The sequence below is a fragment of the Thalia democratica genome, chromosome 4 (genome assembly GCF_965202585.1).
Source record: "Thalia democratica chromosome 4, ktThaDemo2.hap1.1, whole genome shotgun sequence".
Classification (NCBI taxonomy): Eukaryota; Metazoa; Chordata; class Thaliacea; order Salpida; family Salpidae; genus Thalia; species Thalia democratica.
This window is the reverse complement of record NC_139168.1, coordinates 33,549,445-33,571,617: the sequence shown is the minus strand read 5'-3', so window position 1 is coordinate 33,571,617 and position 22,173 is coordinate 33,549,445. Positions and strand designations below refer to the sequence as shown.

The window sequence follows — 22,173 nt, the reverse complement described above, 5'->3', positions numbered from 1 at the left end:
TTTGAAATTACTGTAAACTTTGAAGAAAAAAAAAACTTTATAACACACACTTTTAGTCACACTTTTAGAATATTTATTTAAATGTTGTGAATATCAACTTTTTAAAAACAAAGTAAACTTAAATAGATGTTACCAGTGGTGTTTAATCTTAGAGCTGCTCTAATGTTCAGCTCAAAAGACTAAAAACTTTTTTATTTATTTGATTCAAAAATAACTTCAAAGAAAGCTTAATAAAAATTAGAAATTTTTCAAAAAAAAAGTAGTTGTGACTCTCAGCCAAGTTATAAAACTTTACCAATAAAGATACTAATTGAATGCAAGAATACTCATTTTAAAGAATATATAGTTTTTAATAATATCTAGTAAAGAAGAACGTTAAATTAAGATTTATAGTAAAAAAGTATTAGGGAGGATACTAACTAAAAGAAACTTTTCAACTCAGAACATTTTAAGCACCGAAAAGTTTGGTTGTTATGTTTTTTATACGTCTTCTACATTTCCTCATCTTTCTTAACGTAGCAGAATTGTAGGAGTTTTAAACTTATACTCAACAAGCAAGCGCAATGATCTATATATATAAAAAAGTTTTTTGAAGCTGTTCTTTAATTATATTTTTTGCATAATTATTGTTAAATCAATTAAAAGCTGAAGGTTTGCTTTTGAGGATGTACATAAACTAGTTTATGTTGCATGGAAGTACACTGAAAACTCGTAATCAGAAAAAAATTATAAATTTTCCTAGTGTAATTCAGGGCTAACACTATTCTACACAAAAATCCAGCTAAAGTGACAAAGATCTAATCTGATTTACTTCAAACTAGCCGGAGTTTATGTTGAAACTGAAAAAAATTATGATAATCAAGCTTGCATGTTTTAGAACTTAAAACAATAACAAAATGACTTAAGACTCTATACTAGGAGTCGGAAAACTGCGGCCTGCAAAGGATAAATCTGCATCACGCGTGAATGCTTTTATTTTAAATGGAATGCGACCCGCAAAAAAAAAAATTGCGGCCCGCTTGCATGTAAATGTGGTCCGCCGAACAAAACTATATTTTAAGTCTTTTACTCACGATAAATATGCTTTAATGTGATTTTTTTTTTCGTTTTAATTCCCTGGATTACGTTATAACTAGTAAAAAACTTTACTGGTTTGGCTTAATAATATGAAATGCTTAGATTAGCATTCTAACAGTGTTTTTTCATAGTTCAGATAATAGTTTCCTTTTTTATAAAAACTACTGGTAAACTTTTACAAAGTTTTAAAATTAATTTGATTTAATAATTTATGTATGTATAACTTATTCGATAGATTAACTAAATACAAATGTTTTCCATTGTGTAAAAAATAATTATGCACAGTAATTATTTATAATTTTATTTTATTACAATTAAAGTATTTTGTTTAACACAAGTAATTTTTACCCATTTTCTATTTTAACTATTTAAAATTTTTACATTAATAAAGTGTACACAGAAACATTTAAAACAATATCATGTAGGAGAAAAAAAAATTGTTTGTTTATATTATTTTGTCACGTTTTGGTATTTGAAAAAATTTTTGCTTTTTAAATTAGTTCTTATGCACACAAATGTACACTGATGCTCATTTTCAGGACCAATTTTTAAAGTAATACTAAAGTTAGAAGTAGTGTAATTTAAGCATGTTTTTCTATTGTTATTGTTTTTTCACTTTATTCAAGTTGGTAAAGACACATCTCAAACAAAATAAGAATATTACAAAATATAAAATAGTTTTTCTTCAGAACACATTTTCACTTTCTTTTAAAGTAAATTAAATATGTACTCAAAACCAGGGGCGTAGCGTGGGGAGGGACACTGGCGCATGCGTGCCACCCAAAAAAGAAAAATGTAAAAAAAGAATGTAATATCTTTATCCTTTATAGTTTATTTTTCTGCTTAATTTGCCTTTTTTCAACTATGTTTATCTAGTATTCAAAATGTTAAACGAAATTTTGAATACCAATTAGTGACAAGTTAGGAAAGTACATGTTATTACTCAATATACTGATTCGGTGCGTAATTGCAAATGCGCACCGATGTTGATGAAAAACTCCATAAGGAAAAATTTTATAAGTTCATTAACTTCATAAGAATTTACAAGAACTCAAGTAAAAAAAAATTTGCAATAAACTTGCATCCATTCGTTGATCAAAGTATTAACCTAATACTCAAGTTTTTACTTATAGATATTTTTTAGGTACAATTAAATAAACTAGTAACTAATAAAATATTTGTAAGTAGAAAATTGAGTACAGACTAAATAAACACCGACTAGTAAAATTTGATTTTTTAAGTTGGTTTTAAAAGAAAAAGTTAACAATTCATGAAAAATACATCATGGTACTTTCTTAGTCTACCTACATTACAAAACTCTATTCTGTAACCTCTGGTTACAAGTATTTTTCAACTTTTTCTTTTTATCAAGCTTGTAATTTTATTAAATCAGTTTTGTTTCGAAATAAACTATAAAAAAACAAAACAGTCTAGTTGGCGATTCAAAAAACTTAATAGTGAAATTACTTTAAAGATTGAAAATTTTTCTCAGGAACACAATACTTGCTTCGTAATCCGTATTAACTTTTTTTTTCGTAAAAATAATGAATAAGACTTATTGAACTATGGATATTGTTACTTTTTCTACAGCATTTCTTTCTTCATAAGATTAAATATTCATAATTGGATATAGCTAAAACGTTTGAATATGTTTTTTGTTTCACAGTGCACAATCACTTAAAGTTTGAAAATCAAAACTTAATACTAACACACAGTCATTAATTAAATTTTAATGAATAAAGTTTTGAGTGCTCAAATAGTTCAGTTGTTTCAAGAGGGTGGCAGATTTTTTTTAAACTTCCTTTCAGGAGTTTTATTTTAAAATTGAAAAACGTTTTTATTAGTAAAAAATTACTGAAAAGATACAATAATGCTTTAAACATTTCTTTAATAAGAAAAACTCTGAATTATCTGACTTTTTTGGTTATTATTAGTTATCTTTAACTAAACAACATTTGTTTTTACACTTAACAAAGTTATTCAAGTTTCCAGGTTTGTTTTGCCTGAATTTTCAAATTCTAGTTTTCCAGGTAGAATGACCAGCCTGAGTTAAAGGATTAATAAAAAACTTTTTAGTTTTAATATATTCATAACTACTTATTAAACTATTAAAAAATATTTTCTGATAAGCTAGTTTTTGAAGAAAGATAAAGTGGAGAAAAAATGACTTCTTGATACTTCAATATCTTATACTATCTGTAAAGGAATTGCAGTCAAATCGCTAACCCGCAATGTTTAAGAATGTGGTGGCTGTTTGTGATGGTTACCATGTATTGTACTAGTATTTAATCATATGTTTATCTTTTATTTCAATAAATTCGACAGTATTCCATTAAAAATATTAAGTTTAACAGCGCAATTCTAAACCAAGTGCTTATCAATAAATCTTTATACTTTACTTATTAAATTGCAACTTTTTTATCTTAGGTTAGTACTAAATAAATGGTTAATGCTTAAATACACAAAAATTTTAAACTCGAAGAGAAATCGTTTTTTAATTCGAATAACTTATAAACAAAAAATACTATAATCTAACGTAACTTTGTTATAGTGAGAACAAATTTATTTTAAACAAACAATAAATAATTCAATTCATTTTATTTCTTATTTTACAAATCCTGAGCAAGCCGCGATACCGGCAAAAAAATCAAGAACAAAAGACAAGATAGACTAAGGGTGCATTCCCTAAACGAAAACAAATTACAATTAGACTAGAGTGCGGCTAAATATTTAAATTAATATAAATTAGACATTAAATAAATTCAACTATTAAAAGCGGCTTTAGCTTTAAAGAAACGAAGGTTTTTATTTTATATGGATATAGGAGCTATGCGCTTCTTAGGGGGCAGTAGACTTATTAAGGGGTAGAAAATGGATTATTTGCCGAATGGTGATGAATTTCCCGCAAAATTGAAAGTGGTCGGCACTTCCTTTTTGTCTTCAAACTTGTAACCCCCGGCATTTTCTATTTTCTTAGATTCTGTGCAACAAAACAACATTTTTTACATAATAAACGAAAACCTTATCTATTGATGGTTAGACTTTAAAACAAACTGAAAGCTTTCGAACGTTCACTGTTCAAGGTCGCAAGAACTACCATAAAATAATTACCTTGAGCCGCTTTACGTTGGTCAGCAAACAAATAAATTTCCTTCAGACTTTCCACTTGCTTCTCGTTCAGCCCGGATATAAGAGCACTGTACAGCGGGTTGTTGTCGTTTTCTAAACCTGAAAAATATAAATTTAATTGTTAGAAAGGTTGTATGTTAGATGAAAAACTTAAGTTAAACAAAATATAATCGTTAGGAATTCTGTTAAAATGTATTTAAATAAACAGTTTTAAAAGTTAAAAGTTTAGTTTAGTGCGTAAAATATGTCCAATGACTAAAGAATATTGTATCAAACAATTTTCTATTTATTCTGATATCTTAAGCACTTTAAAGTATAAATTGTAACAATGTACGATATAACAAATTTAAATTAAAATTTATATGTAGTTTTAACTTACAAAACTTTTAAGTTTTAACTCAACAATCTGTACTTTTGTAACCGTATCAACAAGTTTTACGGAAATGAAAAAGAGTACAACTATAAAATTAATATGAAACGATTTTATACACTTTACAATTGTGTTATATAAATAATAAGTATTTTTTTTCAATAACTGTATTTAGAAAAAATTAATGACGTAAACACTACCCAACGCTTTTTTTTTTCAATTATAACTATATAAGCATTTATAAGTATGAAAAATAACATTTTCAAATGTTTTTTGTCTTGCAACTTACACAAGAGGCACTGCTTGAAGCAGCCGAACTCGTCAAAGCCGTCTTCGTCGTCGAGGGGAGTGGCGAAGCACTCCAGGGAGGTCTCCTCGTCTCCGAAGTTGCAGTAAGACGACAGATCGAAATCCTTAACAAGGGTGAACGTTATAAAAAAAATAGAACTACGCAACTTCAGACTGGGGGTTAAAATTTTCACTTTACTGATCTTCTGAATTCGTTTTAACGAACAAGTCTTTCTGTCTAACTATCAACAAAGTCTTTCTGACTAAACTACGGTATAAAGGTTGTTCTGTTTAAATCCAGACAAGTTTGATTTCCATGTTAAACTTCTAACTACTTCCAAGCTTAGATTTTTATTCTGTAATCCTTTCTGCTAAATATCTCAACTTGCTTTTAACATGATTAAAATTATGTTAACTCCAAAAATAAACTATCTAATACTTCTTCAAAACTCTCTGCAAATAAAAGTGTATAGTTTTTTTACGTAATAGATATATGACCAATGTTTCTTTTATAAACTGTTATCAATAAGGCCAAACGCAGTTCTCTTTTACATACTCTTGTTCTTGTACGTTTCAATGAAAACGCCAACAGTACTGTTCAAACATATTATTACGGAAAGCTATCAAAAATATCTAGCTTATAGAAGGTCTTTTGTAAATAAATTTGGAGAGAATGATTTTATCAAACAGGTACAAATTTACTAACTTATATACAATTTTGTAACTAACAGATTATAGATGTTTCTACTTTTTGAGAAGTGACTTGTTATAACGGCTTTTATTGTTATATGAAAGAAAACAAAACAGAACTGGTATTAACACTTGCCTAATCCAAAATGTTTTTAGTTTTTATCTGAGTATTTCGTTAATCTTCTTTAATCCTATTAAACTCGATTATAAATCTACAAAATTTTGGTTTTCACTATCAAGTACTAAAAACTAACACACTGTGCACTCCAGCTGTTGTGTCTTTTTAACAACTACTCTCAAATCTAAAGCTATCTCGCTTTTCTTAAATATTATTTAAAACAAAAACAACCTTAAAAACAAAATTTAAACAATAACTAATTTTGTTTCTGCTCACAAAAATTTCTAAACAAAAACAACTGTTTTACAACAAAAACTCAAAAAAAACTAAACTAACATCGGACTACGGATTTGAAGAACACGAATTCGTCGAGAAAGTCGGACGGCACCTTGTCTTCGTCGAAGTGGTCAGAGTCGAGGTAAGTCGAGAAAGTCGCCTCCAAGTCGGTCTCCTCGTCGTAAAATGAAGATGTCGCGTCCTATGTGACGTAATAATTAAAAAAATTGTTATAAGCAACGAGTGTTTGAAACTACCACTAACTGAAAGCAACAAAAAATGATGAACTATGTAAGTCTAAACTATTCTAACAGCTTTGTCTGATCTTTGCAACAAAAAATAAAGAAATAAGCAAAACTAAGCTTTAATCTCATCAATAATTTAAAAAAAAAACTCCTTCACTAAACTAAAGCTGAACTTTATGATTAAAAACTAGTCTATAAACACTTTCTTTTATTGGCTAAATATTACTAGCAATCTATGTACTATACGGAAGAAAACCACTTTACGTAATAATGATGTTTTTAAATCCCAGTCTGAAGCATGTACTTTAGTAATAATTAATAAAAAAAATAGATTCAATTACAACTGGTTTAAACTTATTTTCAAATAATACTTAATGTTAATTGAAACTTTAATTCAATTTTTACTTATCACTCTTAAAGCATTATCACTTAAAACTTAGTGAAGTGAAAAATTATAAACAGCAGGTTGGAATTTACTTCGTTGTCGGCGTACTGATACTCGTTGTCCTCAATTTCGTCTTCATCGGAGGACAGCTCCTGCTTCTCCACCATCTCGTCTTCTTCCTCCTCGTCAGTCTCCTCTTCGCTGTCCGAAGCTTCCTCCTCTCCCTTCACTTCACATTTGATTGATTGGTTAATAAATTACGCCAGTTAACTGATTAGTTATTGAAAACTTCAAGTGCAATTAAAAATCCGTTCGGTATTTCATCGGAAATATCAAAACAGTAATTGAAAGTATTTATTGACTTATTTCATTATAAATTTGTAGTATTTTCAAAGTACATACTATCAACACGTACAATTAAAAGTAAAAACCACCTTAATGTTTAAAAAATAAAAAAATAAATTTTAAAAACAGTCAATTGAAAACCTTACTATAAATTATATAGGTCAGCTTGGTCTTTTAAAACTCACACAGAACTATTAAAATAACAGTGTTTTAAAACAGTTGTTTGACAAAAAAACAATTTAATATTCAATTTAAAATCAAATACAAACGTTTGTAAGCTCTGATGAGGCCGTTGAAGACGTTGATGAGGGCGGGGACGACGCTCGAGGTGTAGTTGTCGAAAATCTGGGGTCGGCTTTGCAGGCTCATCAGCGTGCACATTCCCACCACGCACATCTTCCTTTCGTGGATCCTGCAAGACATTTTCAGTTGAAAAAACAAGAGTGTTTGAGTACGATTGAGAGGTTTGTACGTTTCAATTGCGCATATTTAACAATCGATATTTTTTGTAGGTCCAACGACTTCGTTGTTTAAACCATGAGCTCGCAACTAAAATATACCAAGATAAGATACTCGACTGTTGCTAACAACCGACAACCAACCCGGCAAACTTGTTGATGTCTTGGAACCACGGGGTGAAGAAACAGTCGGTGGCAACCGAAGCCTTCCACTTTTCTTCCAGCGTCTGCATTGTTTGCAGCGTCAGTTGCGGCGAGTAGTACAATGCTGCTATTCCCTGTACAAGAAATTGGTTAATTTTTTTAACTTGTAAAGTTTTTGTTTTAGGTTGTTGATGAAAAAACACTATTTTGATTCTTATTCATGGTTGCCACTCATCAAGCTGAGAAAAATCTCCTGACTTTTCCTGACTTTTTCCTGACTTTTTCACATCAGTTTTACTTATATAAATTGTTCACTTAGTTTAATAAAATACTACCCAAACTATTTATTATAACATCCTTAAATTAGAAATCAATTAAAAAAGAATATACTTAAGTAACTGTAAAAAAAGACATAAAAAAGTAAACTATATATCTGTTGTATAAAATATTTCCTCTTATCATTTAGTATAAAGTTTGTAAGAAATAAATATACTCTTATTTACTTTATATAAAAATTTGAGACAACAATTCATTTTGCAGTATATTTTATTTTTGTTAACTAAAAATTTTTCAATCTACCCTTTTCAATAGTTTTTGTAGATAAATAGTAAAATTAATAAAATTGTAAGATTATGCGTCATAATAGGTAAATAAAATTACATGTACTAGGCGATGCTAATATAAAGTTATTTACTTATCTTAATATATCTTATTTACTTAAAAAACTTAAGTTACTCCAAAAAAATAAAAACAACAAGTAAAATTAATTTTGGCATATACCCTCTTATAACTTAAATTATAAATTTAAACAACTTTGAAAAAATTATAAAGAGGTAAAATATACACATTAACTTGTTACATGGAATACTAAACTAAATGCTTAGTTATAAAGAACTCAATTATTAAAACAAAAAACACTTTGATTCTAAATTTATACTAGATAAACTTTTGTGTATATATCACAGTTTCACTATGGAAGTGTCCTTGCTACAGATCATCAATACTAAAAAGCTTACAAAATCTACGTGTTCAAGTAGGGTACTTGTTCAATATGTTAAAAGAAAATTTTTGCAGTTTTATAAAGGATATTTTACTATTTCATACTAGGTGAAGGCATTGGAAATAAAATTATATATTTTTGCAAATTTCTAGGAAAATTTTGGAATTTTTTCCTGACTTTAAAGGACTTTTAGTTAATTTTTACCATTTGAAGTCTTTGGAAAACAAGGAATTCTGTAAATTTAAACTGACAAAATCTGACTTTTTTTTTAATTTTAACAAACTTCCTGACTTTTCCTGACTTTTTTTCAAAACCCCCCATTTTTTCCTGACTTTTCCTGACTTTTGTCATTTTTTCAAATTTTTCCTGACTTTTCCTGACCGAGTGGCAACCCTGCTTATTTCAATAAATTAACTAATCAAAAATTGATACCAATTAAAAATTAAATAGTGAAACAATTTAGCTATTTATCTAAAAAGTTAAACCTTATAAAGTTTGAGACACTTGACATATATATGCTCTATATAACTAACTTTATACTTTTAAAAATGGATAACTTATTAAAATAAGAATTACAAACCTAATGAGTTGTGTTTATAGAAATTTATCTTTTTTAAACTAACCAGCTGTATGCACATGGTTCTGACGGCTTGGGTTTTCTGTTCTCTGCCGAACCTTTCGAACATGGCCTCAAGTATGTGCGGAATCACCTTTTAATAAAATAATTTTAGTGATGAACTCTGTAGCCAATTTAATTTTAAACTGAGCAGACAATCACAAAAACGAATTGAACAAACTCCCGTTTAAGTATAATAAATTCAAAGAAAGTCTAAAAAATTTAATAAAAATATAACATCAGAGTTTGTCCTTTTTTTTTGTTTAATAAAAAACCTGGTCGATTTTTCCCTTGCACTGCAGCACCATGACTTCGAGCAACTTCAACGCGTGAGCTTCCGGATCCTCGCCAATTTCAGTCTGAAGCACCTGAAACATTTCAACTCGCTTAATAACAAGTAGTAACTTGCAACATATGTAGAGTTTTATCTACAGCTGCTTTTTTGGTCAAAGAGCAACGAAAACGCTTATTCAATTATAACTGGCATAGCTTTCAAACACTTTTTTCAACAACAAACTTTCTTGCACATGAGGAAGATGATTTCGAAATTTTTTTCTTGTTGCAGCAGAGCCGGCGTGTCGACGACAACGTAATTGTGCAGGCACGGAGTCATTTCCACAAAGAAGTCGATCGCGTCCTCCTGTAAATTATTTGATATTGATAATTTTGACGAACTAGTTTGTTTATTTAGAGCTATTCTTAAAAATAAATCTTTGAAAGTTTTGTTTGTCTACAGCACATGATCTGAACATTTATATTTTCGATTTATTTTCTTAATCTAACCTTTTCAGTTTCATTTAAAAACTCTTGAGTTTTGTTTCAATAATTCATCAGTAAAAAGTTTTTTAAGTTAGGTAAGATATTTTCAACTACTTGTAGCTTTAAAGTTCAAAAACACAAAATAAACTAGAAGAACTTTGTTTTAGTTCATATAATAAATCTCAGAGTTTACACAGAAAAAAATGTGATTGAAGATAAAGAAAATAATTTTACTTTGAATATTTCATAGATCATTGGCAGAACTTTCCACATATTGGCGGATACTTTCTGGCAAGTGAGCGAAAAAGTCAAACTGAACAGTTCATCGTAGTAATCTGCATAAAAATATTTCATTTAATTCTGGTATACCTCAATATTTTCATTCGTTTTTCACAAGTAAAAAAATTAAAAGTTTAAAATAAGGAACTTTAACCAAAATAGCCTACCGTCTTAAGTGATAAAATAAACAAAGTCACAAAAGTCAAAATTTTCGAAATCGTTTTCACCAACCCATCTGCCGGTGCCTGATGATGTCGTCGATGACGGGCAGGACGACTTCCTCCAGCTTCTCGGTCACTTCCTCCGACTCCTCGCTCATCTCCACCACCGTCTCGATGGCCGACAGGATTCCCATCGCCGTCGACGACTTGTCGTCGCCGTAGTCTTCGTCGGCCGAGGGAAGTCCCCCCTCCTGCTCCTCCCTGATCGACTGCGCGAGCTGCATGAACGTCTGCGCCTGCGTGTGACGTCATAGAGCGGGTTGAAGGAGCGCATTTTAAAGAGAATTACAGTTTATCGTACAACTCATATAAAAATGAAAAATTTTAAAAAATAAACAATCAACAAAATCATTGTTTAAAGGCTGAACTAAATGAATAAGAAAAAAAAACTAACTAAACTTTTGTGAGAGTTATTGTACAACTTATATGATAACAGAAACGCGTATAAATTTACTACGCACAAAAATTGATTATTTTGATGCTGAATTAAATTAAAATGAAAAAAATAAACAAACGAGATTTTGAGTGATGTCGACTGCGAAGGGGGCGATGTCTTCGCTGTAGGCGCAAATAACTTTTTGCACGACGTTCGTCAGTTCGTCGCTCTCAGTGGATCGAACCAGCTCTAGCAGCGCTGTTTTTGTGTTAATATGTAAATTACTCATTTTCATTTATTACACTTGTTTTATTTTTGAAACTTATTTTAAATAACAAGTTTTGTTTACCACATTAGTAACGTTATATAACAAGATATAAAGTGTAATACACTGTCATTGAGTTAATTAAAAAATAACACATATACTAATTTAACTTATAAGACACCACGAAATTTAATTTTAAATCTTTTTTATTCACATCGATGCAAAACTAATTTTAAAATCAAAAACGAAACCAACCTTGCACGATTTCTTTGACGTCCGCCTGCCAGTGCTTCTCGGCGACGGGCTGGTCCTGCAGGACGGCCGACATGGCGGAAGCGGCTTCCACGCGAACCGGCAGCTCGTTGTCGCGCAGCAGGAGGAGCTTGAGCAGGTCGCAGATGGTGGCGATCGAAGAATTGTGCTTGAACTTCACCTCGCAAAACTGCTTCACCGTCCAGCACGCCTGTGGAAATTTTTTTTTTATGGGTTCGTTTTCAGTTGTCATGGGGGATTAAAACTACGGCAACTATGGTTGTATATGAAAACTGAAGCTTTGAGTTGCGATAAATTAGCTGAAGAGCTCTTTAAATGTATTTAGAAGTATTTTATACTTTTAAAATGTTGAGAGGTATTGCCAGTTCCAAATAACATATTTATATGATTAAAAAAAAGAGTTCAAGCTTGTTATGAAAATAAAACATTTTAGGATTAAAGTTACCAAACAAGCCGTCAACTAACCCTGGCTCTCATGTACGGAAGAGCGGATTTGAGCTCTGGCGCGACGTGAGTGTTGATCATCACCTCCAGCTGGTCCTTGTACATCTTGCGCTTCAACAACGACTCTCCCAGCGTGCCGATCATGTGCAGGATACCGTCCTTTTTACGCGGGAAATCCTCCGCGTTGTTGCCCACCGTCAGTACCCTAAAAAATCGAACCAAATGAATACATAAAGTTTATTGCTTGCTTTATTGAGATATTGAAAAGCAGAACACTATTTTTTTAATGTTGGTATAACTAAAAATTAATGCATAGCATAAAAATTTCAAGTACATTTTTTATATAGAAGATATCAATCAAAAGATTACTTACATGGTTTTTTTTATATATCATGTAATTAAGATAAGATTTTTTCAAAAAAGTTTGATAAGAAATAAAAGACATCTAACGTTATTCAGAAAACTCATTTAAAAATTTTCAATACAAAATGAAAACTACGTGTTACAGAAATGCATTGTTTTAGTGAGCATGTTTTTTCTTTTGGTGCAAACAGCAGTCAAAAAGCAATGAGCGGCGTTTGCTGGCGACAAAAAGTCCTCAAAAATACCTGTTTTAAAATGTATTGTTCAAAAAAAAATTACTCTATGTCATTTGTATACTTTTAATAATCAAGTATAAAATGTATTAATTCTTTTTTTTACTCTATGTCAGTTGTAAATTTTTCTTAAGTACTTTTATTTAATTAGTTCTTAGCCTTAGTTATTAGTTTTTGCAAAAATATTTATGGTCTTTAAAATATTAAACACTGGCTAACTGAATTTTTTTCTAATGTATTCTTGCGGGTCGTCTTCCCAGGTCAACTGATCTTCTTCGGTGAAGCACATAAGTGGGAACACTACGTCACTCAACACTTCCTGTGTGACGTCATAAAGTATTTATTACACAACTACAATGGAACAATTTATTTTTAAATTTAGCTTGATGAACTTTTAACTTTTATATTACTTAAACAAAAAATGTATACAGCCTACTAAACAATTAAACTTGCTCTAAACAATTTAAGGGCATAGAGGGTGTCCACCTTGATTTTTACAGGTTGATTTATTTTATAGAGTTTTATCTAAGCTATCAGACATTTTTGACCGCTTAAAAAAGTTCAAAGTAGTTTTTGAGATATGAGCGATCAAAGTCAGTTATCTCAATAGGTTCCTAATGGAAGGCGCAAACTAAAAACGCGAAAAAGGACTATTTCATTAAAAATCTATCTCCTCCTTCATTTTTTAAGCAATATTCCTCAAATTTTCACAGAAAGTGTGTTATTAAATTTATAAAAAATTGAATGCAAAAATTTTTTGAATTTTGAAAAATAAAATTTCATTAAAATAAAACCACCTTTTTTTTTGCTTTTTTTACATAAAATTTTTATTTTTTAATATTTTTAAAATCGCAACATTCAAAGTCTATTAAACTAAAAAAGGAAAATTTTCTGAAAGTTTTAGGTCTCTAGTTGTAAAAATGAAGGAAAAGATATAATTTTAGTGTTTTTTTTTTTTATTCCAAGAAAATTGACCACAAAAAAATTGCAGTCCATACGTTTGTATCGGAAACTGGTTACAAAAATTACAATATCTGAAAAGTTAAATAATTTTTTTTAATTCTATAAAAACTAGCTTGTAGTTTGTACTTGAAGCTTTCATATAATAGACAATGTTATTTTTAGTAAAAAAAAATTGAACTTCTCCTCCCTATGCCCTTAAACCTTTTTCCTTGACATTTAACCAGTTTCAAAACCAGCTAGAAATAAACTTTCTTAAAAACTAATGAGGCAAATTTATAAAATCTCAAATAAGCATACCATGAAAGCAGGTTGGAGGATTTTCCACGTTTGCGACTGGCTGACTCCCTGCTCGAGGTACTGGAATGCCAGCTGCAGGACTCGCTGCGACACGTAAGTCTTGCTCCTGAACATCGACAAGTACTTCATTATGGTCTGCATCAGCTGGCCTATAAATATGTACAACTATACAACGTGGTAAAAATATTTATTGTATTTTTTATTGTTTTCTTGCTTTTTTAATTAATTAACCTTGAGGTAGGAACTATGATTATAAGATATATAACCTGTTAAAATGTTGTGGATGGAAATGTTTGAATTGGTAAAATGCTGAGAGATGCATTTTCAATTTCTTTACAGCTTTGTAAGATAACATAAACAATGCATTATTATTAAACTTATAAGCTGAGTTCTAAAATACAGTGAAACTTACAGGCATACTTTTTCATGAAATTAGTGGCAAACTTTTTAGCTGCGCCCTTCTCCTTGTGTGAGTTAGGACAGCCGTACCTGATTACAAAGGTTGAATTATAAAAACATTCATGAGCAAATTTAAATTCTGGTTAAAAACAAAGTATTACAGTGGATATAAAAATCCTTGTATGTTGTATATTGTACATTGTTAAAATTTAATAAAAATACCTTTCAAATATTCTGCAGGAAAGCCTCATCACCCATTTTCTCAGTTTCCAGCACGGAAGTTCCGACCTTTCACTCTCGTCCACCTTTATGGCGTCATAATTTACAACAAGTAATTAAAAATAACCTACTTTAATAAAACTTTGGAAAACAGCAAAGTTTAGAAACAACACGAAATCAACCTGGTTTGTGTGTTCAGGCACTGGCTTGTCCAGAACACCGTTTAAAATGGTGACAAACTGCTGGGTGGTTTGGTCGTTGAAAATTGAGTAGTTCATGTGGTACTGTGTTAGGAGAAATTTACTTTTAATACATAGTTAAACAATGAAAACATGTTAATCACATACTATAAGTTTATTATGTTAAAATATCTTATGGCAACAAAAATGTTTTAGATTTGTTTAGATTATTTCCAGTGAATTTCAAGTTCATGTAGGAAATCTAACTGTTTTACAAAATAAATTGAGAAATTATTTTATTAAAATAATATAATTATTATTTCTTAAATGATATTAAAAACTATGTTAGATATAAAAAAGTGTAGGAGATTAAATACTTAAAAAAGTAGACTACACAAATTATTTACTTGCTGTAAAGTAATCAATCAGATAAAAAGAAATAGAAGTCTTATAAATATTGCAGAAAACAGTATACAGTTCAAAAAGTTTAAAAAGAAGAACAGTGTTTTAATACTATTTTATTAAATTTCTAAAAATTAATTTGATAATTTACTAAATAAGTGTGCATTTTTTGAACTTTAAACAATGCAAACAGATAATAGAAAGTCAGATTAAAAAATAATAATAAAAACATTATGCTAAACTTCAGTTTAATAAATTTCCTCCAATTAAATATAAGTGGTCAAACCTATTCAACATAAATATATTGTAAAGTTTATTGTATAAACTTTGTTCTTAACTTAAGTTGTAAAGTTCAATTCATAGCTTAAATTTGTCTTATGTAACTTTTGACCTGACTTAATCACGATATTGGAATATGCAAACTAACTTTTTAAACTTAAGTGGAAAAAATTGTAAACTTTAATAAATTAGTAACTAAACTTTTTTTGGAAAAAAAATCTAAATTTTTGTTTTATTTAAATGTTAGTAACAACCTACTTTATTTTATAAACTGAAAAAAGCCTGTGTCTTTTATTTTTTACGTAAAATTTAATCCACTTGTAAAATTAATTTTAAGTCAATCTAAATTACTCCAAAAACTAATAAAAAAAACGCATTTAAGTTAAGTAAGATTTATTTTGTAAAAAAAAACACATCAAATTAGGTAAGTATAAAAATATAAAATTTTGAGAATTATTTAAATCTACATTAAAAGTTAATTAAAATTTCTGTGTTTTTGCATTTTTAAGATAAATTATACATAATAATACAACAAAGAAACAACAATTAGAAGGAATTTTTTAATAATGTTCGCTTATAAACAAAATGTGGCGCGAAACAAAAGCTTTTGTGACGTAATTTAAACACAGCATTATGGCTGCCGTGAAAAATATCCTCATTGGAAGTTCAATTCGATATTTATCATAAATTTAACGAATGACAATAATAAATTTATTTAAAAAGTCACAGAAAAAAAAGAAACATTTCATTTCAAAAATACTTTAAAATATTCCTACAGAAGAACAAATAATGGTTTATAAACTAATTTTGTATAAAAAATAGCTTAACTACTTTCAAAATAGACATGAAATATCAAATTACTTTGAAAACTCAGATAAAAGAACTTGTAAATTTACTTATTATTGAAATTCAATTTTAAATACTTTTTGCATGCTAACTACATCTTCAAAACTGGTTAAAAAACCAAACTAACATTCATAAAATCTTAGTACAACACTTGAATTATCAAAATTAACCTGCATGAAGGCGTAGAAGATTTTCACCAGCTGCTTCTGCATGAGAAAGGAAGGGTTTGAGTCGTCCTGCATAAGTTTGGAGAACATCTGAAGCAGGCCCGGGGTCAGATGCTTCATTGTCTCGTTGACTGGCTTCCTCGATTCTGGCTTCTTGTATCTTTTCGTATTTAGAAGTTGGTCGAGTTTGTCAAGCATAAACTATTTTGACAACAAACAACAAATATTTTATTTTAACTAAAATATAGATCACCTTTTTCTAACCTACTTAGACCATAGTATTTGGGTCCGTGATTTTGTTATATTTAACTTTAAAAACTAAAATTAAAGTTGTAAAGAAATTATTTTTATTTAAAATTTGAAGATAAATTTTAAAAAAAGGCTTAAAGAAAATAGTCAAAGCTGTGTTGTTTGTTGTAACGATTATAAAGTAGCTTATTATTTAAAAATTTGATTTATACCCTTACAAAAGTGATAAACAAAACTTATTATTTGATATAAATTTCATCAATAAAAAAGTGTATGACATGAAAATATATAACAATTGTATTTGTACTACATAGTACAAAAAGTTATAGGAAAATACAGGAAAAAGTCTAAGTTTCTAACACAAAGCAAAAATTAGTACAATTTATACTACTAAAGCTTATATATATAATTTACTCAAAAGTCATGACAATTATAATCTCTCTCTTATCTATTTACTTTTCATGCCTTTTACATTATTTTTTAGAACTATTCATTTGCTGTACTGCAAACTCTACAAGGGAAACGTAGTTTGCTGAACAAACTTTTGAAACTTGATATATAAAAAAATTAATTAAGTATAGTTTTATATAAAATATATATTTAAAAAATAGCAGTTCTCCTCTTTTAAAATAGGTATCTTTAATTGCTTTTTAATAATCAAACCTATAGTAACTAAGTAAAATATTTTAGAAATCAAAGAAGATTTTGCTACAAAAAAACTATTTTATAAATCAGTTGTTAAATAGAATTTTATTTATTTTTATGGTTGTAACTCACTCAAAAACTTTGATGACTTGGTACAAGACAAGTAAAGCTCCCATCCATTGATTTACATCTCCACCAGCAAGATATTGATGAATCTTTTCAATTAAATTAGGCCATTTTTCGGGAAAGCTGTGCTTTATGATTGTGTTTGCCATCACTGTCAACTGATTTCTTCAAAATAGAATTAACTTTTAGTAAAAGTTTTAAGTACATTTTAGAGGTACTGCCGGTCTAAGTTGGATACTACAAAAGGTTACTTATGGGGAGGCGCAGACTAAAACGGCAAATAACTAGAAATCACTAAAAATCTATCTCCTCCTAATTTTTTGAGATAACTACATCAAACTTTCAGGAAATATTTCTTGCAATATTTCTGTTAGAATAAAATTTTAAAATATTAAAAAACAAAAAATTTATGACAAGGAAACAAAAAACTTTTTTTTTTATTTTTTTTTTTAGTATGTTTTTTTTTTTTAAACTCTTTTCAACAGAATTTTCTAAATATTGCAAGGAACATTCCTGTAAGTTTGAGGTATTTATCTGAAAAAAAAAACATAAGATAAGATAGATTTTTAGTGAAAAAATGTTTTTTTTTGTGATTTTAGTTTGCGTCTTCCATAAGCAACCTATTGTTGCCTCAGACTTTGACTGGCTATATCTCAAAAATTATTTTGATTTTTCTAAATCTGTAAAAATAATTTTGTAGCTTAGTTAAAACTGTATAAAATAAGATTAAATTGTGAAAAAAGTGATTACCCCCTTATGCTCTTAAATACACATCAGTACTGAAACTAAATCAAAATGAAGCAATTTGAAGTACTACATAAAATAATAGAGTACAACTGGTTTAACCTGACATTGTTATGGGGTGCCATAACAATTGCATCCACAATATTTTCTCTAAGAACTGTTCTGTCGTCCTCATGAATGCTGAACCTTTCTGTGTCAGGGCAACCGTTGTCATCAGTTAGATCTTCATAATATTTGTCCACAAAGTTTTTCAGATAAACTGCACCGCATTGCCTCACTGGGACATCTACCTCAGTGGACATCACAATTTTAAGCAAAAGTGGAGCAAAATTTGCTATCTTCTGCATCTGTTTGTTTTTCAAGTATGTATGATTTTTTTTTAAATCATTGCACCAAAAACATTAAGACTTATTAATTATTGATTAATTATTATTCCATTGAAAAGAGTTTTTGTTTAAAACCAAACAACTCCAATAACCTACACTTACGCTCATGACAATTAACTTATGCAGTTATTAATGCAGAGACTTTAGGTTATATAACAGAAAGAAATTAAAGTTGAACACTATTTAGTTGTATTCTTTGATGATGCTTCCTAAAACTGCCATAAACAAGTATTTTTTTTTACAAATAAATTTACTGAAATATTGTTAAATAATTTAAATGAATATTTTATTTTGAAAAAACATTAACTTCAAGATAAATTAGGAGGTTATAAAATAAACTTAGCCCATGGCAACAATTTTTAGGCAGGATGGGAAAATTTTCTCTGGAGGATGCATAATTTAAATTGTGGAAAAACGTTTTAAAATCAAAGTTGTAAAAGAACAATTGTATTAATACTACTCAATGCTGAAAATAAAAATGAGAACATATTACAAAATATTTGTTATAAAACAGTTCAATTCAATTATTTTTTGTTTCAAGCTTAAAACACGGTTGCAATTCATTAAATCAAAAAACTATCATTAGTGATTTTAAACTAGTCTGGGACATACTAGGATTTTTAAACTCTTTGAAAAAAAATTGTGCTTGAGGGTCAAACTACTTACAACTCATAAATATTTTTCTTTTAAAAAGTGAATATATAATAAATTTGTTAACATATGCTTCCAAATTTGAACGTTACTAAATTTACTAGAACTACTGTTTTAAAAGATCAAAGCATCAAGTTAAAATCAATTAAAGTGTAAAAAAAAACCTGATTACTTAACATAATCATAAATTATATTTTTATATCTATAAACCATTATTATTAACATAACATCAATGTTAATAAATACTAATTTAAGATTTTAAACAAATGCCATAACTTTATTTTTAAGTAGTAAAGAGCTAGCTGCAAAGATAATAAAACTTCAAATATACCTTTCAAAATCAATAAAATTCTAGTTTTATAGAAAATTAGTTATAAAATAGTATATATTGAAACTGGACCAACTAAATCAGATTTGATATCTAGAAAAAAACTGCCCTGAGATTTTCAAAAAAAAATTAACTAGCTTGAGTTATTTTCAGTCATCCTGAAATTTAAAAAAATTTAAAACTATACTGAGGCAACCCTGATAAAGTAAGTCATGATGATTAATCGTTGCCAACACCAACTGTATACTGTGTATAAATAAAGCTACTGCCACTACTTATACTTTATTGGACATAAAATGCCTCAACAAGAGTTAATGCCCTCCTCTACTAGGTACATTAAAAAAATATTATTAAAGTTTTATAAGTTTTAAATTTATAGTTATTTGTTAAAATTCTAAAGCGTTGGTTTGTTTGTTTATAAACATTTAACATTTAATATGTTTTTGGAGAATCAAAATAACAAAAAAAAAGTCTAAAACATACAGTACTTTTTAATTTATATCAAATTTAATAAGTAAATATCCGGAGACAAAACTAGAACTAATAAGTTTATTTTTTATAATTAAAAAGTTTTTGTTAAAAATTGAAAGGGGAAATAACTAATTCTAAAAATTTACTCATACCTCTTTGATAATAAACATACAAAAGCTAAGACTTACACAACATGTCTCAAAAAGCAATCTATTTGAAGTCTTAACTGTTAAAAGCACCTAAACATTGAAGAAAAATAAATATACATGTAAATAACCAGTTTTTTGTTTCTTTAAATTTAATACATTTTAAATATAAGTTTTAGATTTACATTATATTTTAAATAAATTTAAAAGTTAATACTCCCAATTTAATCAAAAAATATGTAGTTATTACCTGTTTGAGGGTCTCCTCAGCTTCTTTGCCCCTTTGGGGGTCCATTGTCATTTGAAGGACATTTACAACTTTTTCTGGATTCATTTGAGTATTTTTATCAAAAAATCTGTAAGAACTATGTTTTCATTATTTAAGTAAGTTTTATAATAAAGTTTGGTAAAACTAGCTAACACTATTTTGATCATCCAATTTTTATTCTCTTATATATTAAAAAAAACACAATATCAAATATTTTAAGCAAGACATTGTAGCCAAAATACAACAAATTTTAAAAATTTATTCTTGTCTTTTTATCCATGGTACAATTTATTTAAACAGCAATAAGTACAAATTTAGGTTCAATTATAGATTTAAAAAAACTAATTAGTATTTGTATTTTAATGGAAACAAAATATAAAGATAAAACATTGAAATAAAAAAGTTGTGAGTATAAATAATTATTTAATTCAGATTTCAATTATTGTTTAATACAGTATTTTTTTATTGATAGAAAATATAAAATTTATTAACTTTTTAAAAATAAAAAAAGTTAGAAAGATTTATTTTCTTTTTCAGACATAAAAAAAGTACTAGCTGAACTTAAGGGATTACGGTATTTATTTATAAGGAAAAAACAATTAGTTTACAGTGTGAAATGGGTGTTAATATTACATACTAATTACACTTTTGTAATTTATCTGAAAGAAAGAAAATATTTTCTTGGTAGTCTTCTAGTTGAGGAGAATTCACTTTTAAGATTTTTAATGTTTTCACAGAAATATTTCAGTTTTAAAGTAAATTTATTAACATTATCAAGGTTTAATTTTTATAATAAATGACAACAACACTTATCCAATTAAAAAGGTATCTTTTAAATTTTTTTGTTTAAGTCATTTTAGGTAAATATCAGTTTTATGTGACTTAAGGGCAAAGGGGGGTTTGAATTTATTTTACTAAAAATAACATTAGATCTTATATGAAAGCTTGAAATACAAACTACAAGCCAGTTTTTATAAAATTATAAAATCTTATTTACCTTTTGGGACATTGTAATTTTTATAAAAAGTTTTCAATACAAACATATAGACCGCCTATTTTTCAGGGTCAATTTTCTTAGAAATTTAAAAAAATCACTAAAAATCTACCTTCTCCTTCATTTTTTGAGCTAGAGACCTCAAACTTTTTTTTATAATCTAAAACACTTTGAATGTTGGAATTTTAAAAGTGTTTAAAAATAAAATTTTACATTAAAAAAACAGAAAAACAGGTGTTTTTTTTTTTTTTAATTTTATTTTTCAAAATTAAAAAAATTCCTGCATTCGATCTTTTTAAAATTTAATAATACACTTTCTGTGAAAATGTGAAGAACATTGCTTTAAAAATGAAGGAGGAGATAGATTTTAAGTAAAATAGTCTTTTTTTGAATTTTTAGTTTGCGCCTTCCATTAGGAACCTATTGAGGATGACTTTGATCGCTCATATCTCAAAATTTACAATGATTTTTTTCAAGAGGTTAAAAAAGTCTGATAGCTCAGATAAAATAAGATCAACTTGTAAAAATCAAGGTGGACACCCCCCTATGCCCTTAATAGATTTTTCTTTTAATACATTTAATTCAGAGTCTATATATTTATACCTAACCTAACTCACACAAAATTAACAGTATTATACTTATTATATGTTTTGATTTATAGAAAACAAATTAAGAGATATCAACTACTAGAGGAGAAATAATATATTTATTCTTTCAAGACTTTATTATGCAAACTAAGTTTTGGTCAAAGACCTTGTCAGTGCTTAAATAAAAAACCTATAAAGATATGTAACAGTCATGGAAAATAGTATTTAAACAATTAAATAAAAACAAATTTTTACTGAAAATTTTTACTTAAAAACAAAGCAAATTAAAATTTAATCTTAAGGTTAAATATATGGTAAAGTTTAAGGGCATAGGGGGGGGTAAACACCCTTTTTTGGTTTTTGATCTTATTTTATATAGTTTTTACTAAGTTACAAGATGCTTTTTACAGATTTTAAAAATTCAAAATAATTTTTGAGATATAGCCGGTCAAAGTCGGAGGCAACAATAGGTT

At 28.1% G+C, this 22,173-nt stretch overlaps 1 protein-coding gene across 1 annotated transcript; it reads right to left on the bottom strand.

Annotated features, from left to right (window-relative positions):
• Nucleotides 1–3,633: 3,633 nt before the first annotated feature.
• LOC145835218 (importin-7-like) lies at nt 3,634–20,212 on the bottom strand. The gene is made up of 24 exons (XM_082942778.1): nt 20,102–20,212; nt 17,972–18,216; nt 17,132–17,290; nt 16,109–16,265; nt 14,415–14,516; nt 14,236–14,318; nt 14,027–14,103; nt 13,615–13,763; nt 12,574–12,673; nt 12,258–12,366; nt 11,780–11,963; nt 11,297–11,504; nt 10,916–11,034; nt 10,411–10,636; nt 10,135–10,235; nt 9,659–9,781; nt 9,417–9,509; nt 9,149–9,235; nt 7,526–7,659; nt 7,193–7,335; nt 6,671–6,807; nt 4,866–4,989; nt 4,189–4,305; nt 3,634–4,057 (listed from the first exon to the last, which is right to left on the bottom strand). The coding sequence occupies exons 1-24, from the start codon at nt 20,183–20,185 to the stop codon at nt 3,954–3,956; spliced, it is 3,165 nt and encodes a 1,054-aa protein (XP_082798904.1). The 5' UTR covers nt 20,186–20,212; the 3' UTR covers nt 3,634–3,953.
• Between the last annotated feature and the right edge of the window lie 1,961 nt (nt 20,213–22,173).